Source organism: Sarcophilus harrisii, chromosome 1 (assembly GCF_902635505.1).
Source record: "Sarcophilus harrisii chromosome 1, mSarHar1.11, whole genome shotgun sequence".
Classification (NCBI taxonomy): domain Eukaryota; kingdom Metazoa; phylum Chordata; class Mammalia; order Dasyuromorphia; family Dasyuridae; genus Sarcophilus; species Sarcophilus harrisii.
The window spans coordinates 337,742,551-337,752,118 of NC_045426.1; the positions used below are offsets into that span (position 1 = coordinate 337,742,551).

The 9,568-nt window shown below is 46.2% G+C and overlaps 2 protein-coding genes across 10 annotated transcripts in view; one reads left to right on the forward strand and one right to left on the reverse strand.

The window, feature by feature from the left end:
* SRRM2 (serine/arginine repetitive matrix 2) overlaps positions 1-2,834 on the forward strand; it is a 39,699-nt gene extending 36,865 nt beyond the window's left edge. For 6 of the 9 annotated variants that reach the window (XM_031945649.1, XM_031945655.1, XM_031945654.1 and 3 more), the window contains 4 exons: positions 870-1,160; positions 1,432-1,545; positions 1,701-1,811; positions 2,226-2,834. In XM_031945649.1, the coding sequence (XP_031801509.1) occupies positions 870-1,160; positions 1,432-1,545; positions 1,701-1,811; positions 2,226-2,235 (526 nt within the window). In that variant the 3' untranslated portion in view covers positions 2,236-2,834. The other 3 variants (XM_031945653.1, XM_031945656.1, XM_031945657.1) reach the window with 3 other exon arrangements.
* Positions 2,835-5,150: 2,316 nt separating this feature from the next.
* Positions 5,151-7,859, reverse strand: ELOB (elongin B). Its single transcript, XM_012543137.3, has 4 exons — positions 7,650-7,859; positions 7,243-7,377; positions 6,346-6,451; positions 5,151-5,328 (listed from the first exon to the last, which is right to left on the reverse strand). The coding sequence occupies exons 1-4, from the start codon at positions 7,650-7,652 to the stop codon at positions 5,216-5,218; spliced, it is 357 nt and encodes a 118-aa protein (XP_012398591.1). The 5' UTR covers positions 7,653-7,859; the 3' UTR covers positions 5,151-5,215.
* Positions 7,860-9,568: the final 1,709 nt, after the last annotated feature.

A 9,568-nucleotide genomic window follows, 5' to 3' on the forward strand; every position in this document is an offset into this window, starting at 1 on the left:
TATTAAAAGTTTTGTATTTTCATTTGTATATTTCATTGTACATATACTTAAATGAATGGTTGAATTGACAGTCTGGAAATAATGTTGGGAAGGGCAAAAAGTCTTGGAGAGTGCTGGATTTAGTTAGCTTGGGTTCAAACTTTGGGGCTTTTACTTAACTACCTTGGCTAAAGCAATTTATCTAGGCCTGTTTGCTCATTTGAAATGAAGTTGGACTAGATGACACTTTAAGGTCCCTTCCAGCTCTAAATCTCTTATTTTCCTAAAAGGGGAGGGTAAGCTATGCAAGGGAGGAGGGTCTTGGCTCTGTGGAGATGGGGGAAACTTGATCCTTCAAGCTGGGGTGGTGGGGTACACAAGTCTCCAAAGGTTTACTCTCTCGAGGGTAATGATAGTTTTCCATCTCTACAGAGGACAGAACTAGAGGAAATGGACTTAAATTTGCAGCAGGAGGGATGGCAGTTAGACCTCAAGAGGAACTCCCTGGGCTGGAAGGATCTTCAGAGGTCATCCTATCCCTCTCCCTGCCTCTAGGCAGGCCAGCCCCTCCCCCAGCCCATACACACAGGGGCTTCCCTCTTTCCAAGGAAGGAGATAACCCAGCCTTCCACACCTGAGCCAGGTTCTTGGATTCCTCTGTCAGGGAAATCTTGAGGTTTAACCTTTTCTCTGTTGTGCTGTGATGCTCCAACTTTGTGCTTCTGTTAGGAGAGGTTGGAGGATACTAGTTTACTGTTCTTCAGAGAATAAATGCTTGGGGAGACTGAAATCCATTCAGTTACCCATCCACTGCCATTCTTCTAGGCCAAATAAGGTAGGGTTGGGGTTGGGGCAGTTCTCCATCTGACAAAAAAATCTTTTTCTCACAGGGTCCCTAGCCCCTCCCCAGCCCCCAAGGAGGTTGTCCGAGAGGGGCGCCCCCTGGAGCCTACCCCAGCCAAGCGGAAACGGCGCTCTAGTAGCTCCAGCTCCAGCTCTTCTTCATCTTCCTCTTCCTCTTCCTCCTCCTCCTCTTCTTCCTCCTCCTCCTCCTCTTCCTCCTCTTCCTCCTCTTCTTCATCTTCCTCTTCTTCCTCCTCTTCTCCCTCCCCTGCCAAGCCTGGTCCCCAGGCTTTGCCCAAACCTGCAAGTCCTAAGAAGCCGTCCCCTGGGGAGAGGAGGTAAGTACTGCTTAGGTTTTCAGGCTTAGTCTACCTTGGGATTCCAGTTCCCTTCCTAATCTGTCTCGGGGGTATAGATGAGTGGGAACATTAGTGTTGGGCTGCTTGTGATTCCAATTTTTTTTTTTTTTTTAATGTCCTAATGAATATACCATTTCACCCGGGAAACTAGATTCAGGCTAACATTTGGTTAAGATGATAGTGGTGACTAGAGAGAAGATAGAGAAGGCTTAGGGAGGGGGCCTTGGATGACTCCTCTATTCCCCCTTAGATCCCGAAGCCCCAGGAAGCCCATAGATTCCCTTAGGGATTCCCGTTCCCTTAGCTACTCACCTGCTGAGCGCCGCCGCCCTTCGCCACAGCCCTCTCCGCGGGACCAGCATAGGTAGGAATTTGTGTTTTTTGTTGTTTTTTTATTATCCTCTCCAACAGTGTGCCATTGGACTCCTTTGTTCCCCAACCCCAGATCTCCAGTCTGGGAAGACTTAATAGAGATAACTGGTGCCAGGCATATTTTATATACCCTGTTTTGTGTTACAGTAGCAGTGAACGGGGATCCCGACGGGGCCCACGTGGGGATAGCCGCTCCCCAGGCCACAAGCGTAGGAGAGAAACACCTAGCCCTCGAACTGTCCGTCATCGCTCCTCCAGGTATGCACAAAAGGGGAATATAGGAGGATTCTCTTGCATCATGAATCTTTACTTCAAAAAGACTATCTTGAAGACTATGACTATCTTGAAGATTTTCAGATTGGAAGAAACCTTAGTCTAACCTCACTTTATAGATGGGAGATTCAGAATAGGAAAAGAATTTGCTTAATCAAGGGTTATGGAGTTTAGTGGTGGATTTGGGACTAGTGCAAAAGTCTTGACTCTGGACTCTAACCCAGTATAAGGTTCTTTTTAGTGTTTCTAGCTACCTCTGTTTTTACTCAGTGAATGTCTTTTTTCTCTAGTATATATTTGTAATGCTTATTTTTTTATCTTTTTCCTTGATATTTTCATAGTGAACATAAATGCAAGGTGGGATTTGAACTCAGTATCTTTAATTTCTCTTTTTTTCAGGTCTCCATAGTTCCTTTTTGGGGGAATCACATCGCACCCCAAGTCCTGGAGCCACAGGGAGCCACCCCTCTTATCTCCCTAACAGAGCCGCAGGGGATGGGGACCCCCATCTGCCTCCCTCTCCTTTGAACTTTGGCAGCGTCTTGGGGGGAGGTCCCCTTTCTTCCCCTCCCCCCTTTAATTTGTTTTTTTTCTTTGTTCCTGTGAAATGTTGATCTCTGTGAGTTTTTTCCTGGTTCACGTGTTTTGGGGGGTTTGGGGTGGGAGGGTATGAGTAGGGAAAGGTACAGTTTTGGGGTTCCCCAACCTTGAGTTCATGATGACAGGAGGGAGCTGCCCTCTTACCCCTCTCAAGCTCCTGAGTTTACCAGGGGTTGATGGTTTGCAACTTGTGTGGAGGGGATTATTGGCAAGCTCCCTGGGGGCAGGGTTAAATTGGAATGTGTTGGTTAGCTCCATGTGCCGCCGCCCCCCCACCCCCCCCACCCAGATTGGCCATGGGCCCCTCCCCCCAACTTTTCTTCACGTTTCTTAAAGGCATTTTGGTTTTTTTTTAATCTGTACAGCGAGAGCGACTTTTTCTGTCGAATAAAAATGAGAAATGCAGGAGCTGGGTGTGGGGGTCTATTTATTTGCTGTTGGAGGTGAAAGGGCTGGAGACCTGGGTTATTCAGCAAGGTAGGAATATGGGGAAAGGAAGCCAGAATATCTAGCCCTTCCAAACTGATTAACATATGCCCATCTAGAGGGGATGCATTTTTCTTGAAGTACTTTGGGTTATTCCCCCTCCTATCCTTACTGTCCCCCACCCCCTACTGGAAGAGAAAGAAATGACAAGCCTTTTGGTCATAGTTTCTAGTGATTTCTCTTCTGCCTTTTTCCTTCTTCCGGGAGGCACTTGTAAACCACAATCAAGATGCTATCAATAGTCCAGTCAATTTGGATGATAAAATTTGACAATGGCTGTGAAGGATTATCATGAAAGAATTGACTGCTGTTATTAGGAAAGTAGAATTGAAACTCTGGACCATGGTATAAAAGATTAGAGGGAGTTTGATTGTGCTTTGAATATAAGGACTTTTTAATGGGCAGTTAAATAATTTAAGCTGCTTTGTTAACCCTAAAAGTCTGAGGAAAAAATGGCACAAAAATCCTGTGAGGTGAATGTGGAACATTATTAATTGTATTCCCATTTGAAAGAAGTTACAGGTGAGAGATAATATAAAGGTTCCCTAGCTTGTGCTGTAGGTGTGATTTCTCTCTTATGCTTTTCCATTATCATAGCTGTTCTAGAGTAGTAGTCCTTTTTGATCATATTTCATCAGTGAACAACTTTGCATATCCGCTCCCTAATATATGTATAATTTATACATAATGCTGTGCTAATATTAGTACACTAAAGTTGAAAAAATTTTAAAAGATATTAATTAAAGATTACCTAAATTTAAATTGAATTATAGAAAAACTAAAATATTGCTGTTTTTGGTAAAAATGACATGCATCATTCTTGAAAAATTCTGGGATGGAGTAGGTAACTATACTTATAGACACTTTTTTGGATACTTTAATAAAACTGAAAGGTGAACATTTAAAAAGTCCCCATAATTCTGTATAACAGGTTTATTAGAAAGTTAAACTTCTCTATAGATACTGTTGTATACAATGTAAAAACTAGTAAAAGCGGTTAAATTTCTTAAATCATTTTAATGGGTTTTTTTATGAGTAGGGTTGACATGCTTAAGCTTTAGAAAAATTGCCATGTTGGAGTATTGGAATGGGAAAAGACTAGGCAAAACTGACGAGACCATTATAGTGGTCTAGGTAAGAGGTGATCCACGATCCTGTTAATGTGGAGAAGGGGATGCTAGCAATATTGTGGACAAAGAAATAGGGTTTTGTAATTGGGATGTATGTAAATTGAGAAAGTGAGACATCTCAAGATACCACCAAAGTTGGAAATTAATGGGATTAGAAAGATGGTTCTACCCTTGCATAAATGGAAATCTACAGAAAAGGGGTGTTTTTATGGAAAGATAGATTAATCCATCTATGATCACTCGTACTCTACCATTCCCCCCTCCCCAAAAATAAAAACATGGGAGTCTTGTACTGACAGATTACATAGCCTTTCAATAGGGTAGGTGATTGTATTGGAGATAAACCTAATGAGAATAGGAAGCAACCTATTTTCCCCACTCATATACTTCAAAGTGTTCTTCCCTCTGGGATCATTGTTTCAAGAGTTATTGAGTCTAGATTAGCTCTCAAGTTGTATGACATCCATCCCTACACAGTTTTGGAAGTCTTTGGTTTCTCCACATTCTTCACTTTACAAGGTTGTACATCACTTTGCACTCCGTTCTAACCTAGAACCAGCACACATGGCCTTTACTTCAGATTACATTGAATTTTTAAAGTTAGATGTTGAACGTAAAAGAACCAGGCTTTGAGTCAACTTGCAGCTCATAGGAATGGCTTTATATTTGCTGCACTTTGATGCAGGTTTAGAAAATGGCTAGATGGCCAGGGCTTCCCAGGCTGTTGACAATCCCCAGTTTCTCTAACTTGAACCATCAGTTTCGGAATTGGAGAATATTTTAGAATTCCGTATCTAGCCCCTGCCAAGGATTCTCAAGTCTACTTCATGGTAACTGATAGCCTGGAGAATACTGCAATGCCAATGAATGAGTGAGCAGAGAGAGAACAAAGGACTGAGGGCACAACTTTGGATGCATTTGAAATCTTGGAGAAGGGGGTATGTTTCAGGGGAAAAAGCTTGTGCTGGCAAATCTAGAAAACACCTCAGACATAAAAACAAATGATTTGGGGACAGAATGAGAAGAAATTCAGTATTGGGTAAAGCTATAGGAATACTGAGAAAGAGGTTCAAAGAAGAGTTAAGAATAGAGGCCACAGAAGACGGGCAACAGCTTGACACCAAAATTTTTTTTATTGTATTAGATCACTATAGGGGGTGGGGCTTCAGGCCCTTACTGCACAGCTTGCTCATTGGTGCCACTTCCAGAGTCTTGAGGCTTCATGACATCTGGCAGTTCTGGAGGGCTGGAGAAAGACTCAATGCGCAATGTTTCAAATACATCATCTGTGAAGGAGGAGAGAGAACCATCACAACTGCTCCCTTCATTTGCCTAAATGTCCCTTTTTTTGGTCCAGTGGTGGCAGGTGGTTAGAGCTATTAACCACCTTGGGTGTAGGATTGTAACCTGCTTTACTTTACTCCCTTGAGGTCCTTAGAGCCTTGGTATTAACTCTTGCTTGGCTCCCACAGCTTGCTGGCTTTTCTTTTGGTTCTTTGCCAGCCAGTAGGCACCCACAATAACAAAGTCACCGTTAAATCTTCCTTGATTATTCCTTTCTATACTTGCTGTAATTAATTCATGACTGTCAAATTTAGTGATCTCTAAATTTGCTAGGATAATCCTCACATAATAGTTTCTAGCCCACAGATCTTGCTGTTTGTTTTGACTTGTCAGAGCTCTGGTGACACAGTTTACAGGAATTCAAAGTTATCTCCACAGCACAATTAAATAAAAATCGCAGCAGGATTTTAGTGGAGAAATTTTCCCTAACACTAGTTACCATTATACTTAAAATGCAAAATTTCATCTGCCTCACCAAGATTGTCATATCCACCCCTTATTTGGTACTTGTGGACTGATACCTGTTACATCTTATTCTCAATTACATCACATCACTGCATTTGAGGCCAGGAGAAGTTGCTGTACTGCCTTCTCTCTGCAGGAAAGACAACCTAAAACTCGTTTTTCTGCAATTCCCTGAAAAAATTTGATGCTTGAACTACACAATAAAAATTCTTAAAACATTAGTCACTGGTGAGAGCTCATGAGCACAGTCTTGTATTAAATTAGTATCAAGTTAAACCACAGAAGAGGCATTCTTCAGACCCCTTGATGCAATTCTATCAACGGGATCAAGAAAAAAAGCTTTAAGGCAGTGTAGTATATAAATGAGAAATAAGTTTCATGTAAATTTCACAGATGTACAGTCTCAAATGTTACAAAAGTGCCAATTCACACCCTAATTTCTAGGTAGAATTTTGCACACCCTCCCAATTTTTTTTTTCTCTTGGTCCTCTTACCCGCTCGAAAGGCCAGCCCCACAGTGGCTGGTGCTTGAGGCCTGGCTGTCTGACTTGTGAAGCCACACTCACCCAGGGTCTTGCTGTCATCCAGCAGCTGGTCATCCTGGGGAGAGAAGGATGGTGATGGGGAGCTCCTAAAAGGTCAGGGTTAGGGATAAGCTGCTGGCAAAGCTCATTCAGCCTAGTGACATCAGAAAACTCCCTGCTTAGAGAAGTAGGTACACTGGGTGGCTGACACTTGTATAACATTTTGATTTGCAAAGCACTTTACCTGGTTGTTAGCATCAGATATGGCACTGTTTTAAGTACGCCCATTTTAAAGACTCTTTACAAATTACCATGTAGCTTCTTAATCAGGTGATGGCAGTCAGCAATGATGTTCAACGAGTAGAGGACCAGCAGGTTCTATAAACAATAAGCGGCCACAGCTGGCTCCGAGTTGGGAGAGGAGGGACGGGGATCATTTTTTCCCAAGGCAGAGAAGGGAAGGCATTCTATATTAAGACAGCTGGCTCTGGAGATTTATTCAGAAGAACCTTTGGCAATCAAGCCTCTACACCTGCTTCAGGAGTGTCAAGACTTGAACAGGGGTATGGGATGTAAAAAAAAAAAAATTGAATCGAAAATGATCCCTTGCTAAAGGGGGATAAGGTCCAGCCCCAAAGGGGAAGTTCAGATTCAGAAATGAGTTCGATCAAATCCACACCCATTTTACAGATGAAGAAATAGTCCCCAAGAAGTTAAGTGACATGTGCAAGGTCACATAAGTAATATTTGTCAGAAGTGCGATCTGAACCTAGTTCTCCGATTCCAAACGGAGTGTACCGTGATGCGGCAAGCGCAGGCAGAAAAGTGCAAGCGGGGCTACGGTAGGGGTGGGGGCGGACTACAAACCTTATAGAGCCGCTGCTCATCCGGAGGCCTCTTGAGGATGCCTTCCACAATGCGCTTCAGCTCGAACACTGTGCTCGACTCCTTCGCATCTGTGAAGATCGTGGTCTTGTGGCGCCGGATCATGAGGAACACGTCCTGGGGGCCGGGGGCAGGAGTGAGTCTTCTCCAAGCCGGCTAGCCTCGAACGCTCCGAGCCCCTCTCCCTCCAGCCCCGGTCAGAGCGGGCCTTCTCCATACATTCCTAGGCCCTTATTCCTATGCTCCGAGCACGGTCCGGGCCCCCGCCTCATCCCCAGCCCCTTCGACCCCGGCTCGGCCCGGGCCCCCTAGCCTCCATGCCCCAGCCCCGAGCCCGAGCCCGACCCCTCCCCTCGGGGCGCCCCTTGCTTCTCTTCCTCCTCACTTACCATCTCGGCGTCTAGCTTCCCTCCCCCCCAATCAACTGCCCGGCGCAGTCTCAGTCCGCCCCAGTCCCGGGATGCTTTGAGTACGCCTCGGCGGAAATTACTTGCCGGGAATATACGTGCGCGTGCTCGCACGTTCTCCCTTTTCCGTGCGTCTCTGCCGCCATCTTAGTAAAGGTCTGTATGGTAAAACGCAGTCTTGAGTTGGCCCATGGCGACAATATCGGTAGCTTGGCTTATTTTACTGAAGAACTAGGAATCCGGGAGGATAATCGCTAAGGGAATATTGTTTCGAGAACCCGAGGCGAGTACCATCTTGAGAGAGAGAGATAGCGGTGAGGCCGCCATCTTGGTAAGGTCAGGAGAAGGAAACAATGCGGCGGCGGCGGCGACGCCATCATGTTGAGGTCGTAGCGGTTGCGGAGGCGGTGACCCAAATATACCAGGGCCAGTATCAAAGACCCCAGTGAGACGAAATAAGCCGATGATGTTGCATTCTCGACACTCCGAGGAAACTGCCTTTATGGGAGTGAGGGAATGTGGACTCCTTATGTTGCCAGATTTGAGAGACAAAGTGGGGTTTGATGTAAAGGGTTAAAAAAAAAATAAGAAACGCCAATAGAATGCGCTGACCCCAAGTTTTGGGTTATTAGAGGGATTCGAATTGAGACCAACTGACAATTACATCGCTGATTTTAGAGAAAGGAATACTTTCGGTGGGGCGTGACGAGCACCCGGCAATACAAAACAGAAAGAAGCCTCGCAAAGGTGACCATATTGAGAAGGTCTGTCATTGGAGGCAGCTTGCTCCCTCGCTTATGGTCAAAGGGTGCTTCCGGCCACCATGATAGGAAGGTCAATCTGGGACCTTTTCGGCTTCCATCTTGGGTTCGAGCCCCCTCGGTTAACTCTCACCTTCCTGAATCAGAGAAGGCAGGAGAGGGGGGAGGAAGAAACCATCAAGTCCAGGACTGCTTGACGGAAAGAGAAATTATTTATTTTAAACCGAAGGGATTGAAGTCAGACAGAAGTACTTCCTGTTTGTAGGCCCGGGCTATGATATAACTAGAATTCTGAGACTGGGGGATGGAGAATGTGGCCTCCCCTCTCCCCTCCGTCCCTCTCTGTGTCTCTTCTCACTTCCTCCCACCGATTTCCCGTTTCTCTCTCAGTCTCTCGCTCTTGTCCCTGTCCCGTCTCTGTGCCCTCCCCGCCGTGGGCTTTGGATCGGGCTTCTTTTTCTAAGGCCCTCGGTTCTTCCCAGTGGGTTCTGGGGCTGTCGCTCTTTCAACGGCTCCTTTCTCTGAACCCCCCCCCCCCCCCCCCCGCCGGCCCAGGCCGCCTATTCCGGGAAGCCTTGCTCATCTGTCCGGGAAGCAGGCAGCAGTCCTCTCCCCTCGCGCATGAGAGCCGACACCGGCGCTTGAGGCTTTCACCGTTTACTCTTATTCGGTTTCTGAAGGAGGCCCCAGCTTGAGCCCTGGCAGACTCAAGACCTCGGGTCTGGGCGTGCCTTTGCATTTGTCGGGGCCCACTTGACAATCCGGCCCAGGAAAGCGAGAGCTCGCTTTGGGGCCGAGTCGGGTCAGGGGCTCGCTTGCTGCAGTCCTGCCTCCTCTCCTTGCCCGGCACTCTTTTGACAGCTGCTCCCCTCCTCTTCTGCAGCACCCTTTTGGGGGAGAGGCAGCTGGTGGGACTCGTTCCTGGCTGGGGCCCAGTAGGCTTACTGTTAAACTTTCTCCTGGCGTCTTTGTGAGAGAGAGATGGAGGAGTTAGCTGCTGAAACCCCGCTCGGGGAGGGGGGGCGTGAAGGGGCACGCTCTGTCCCTGGGTTGGGAGCATCAGCTGGCTGAGAGAGGAAAGGCCCTTTAGAAACGGAAGGTATTAGAGATGGATTTGGAAAAGAAACGATTTGCGGACAG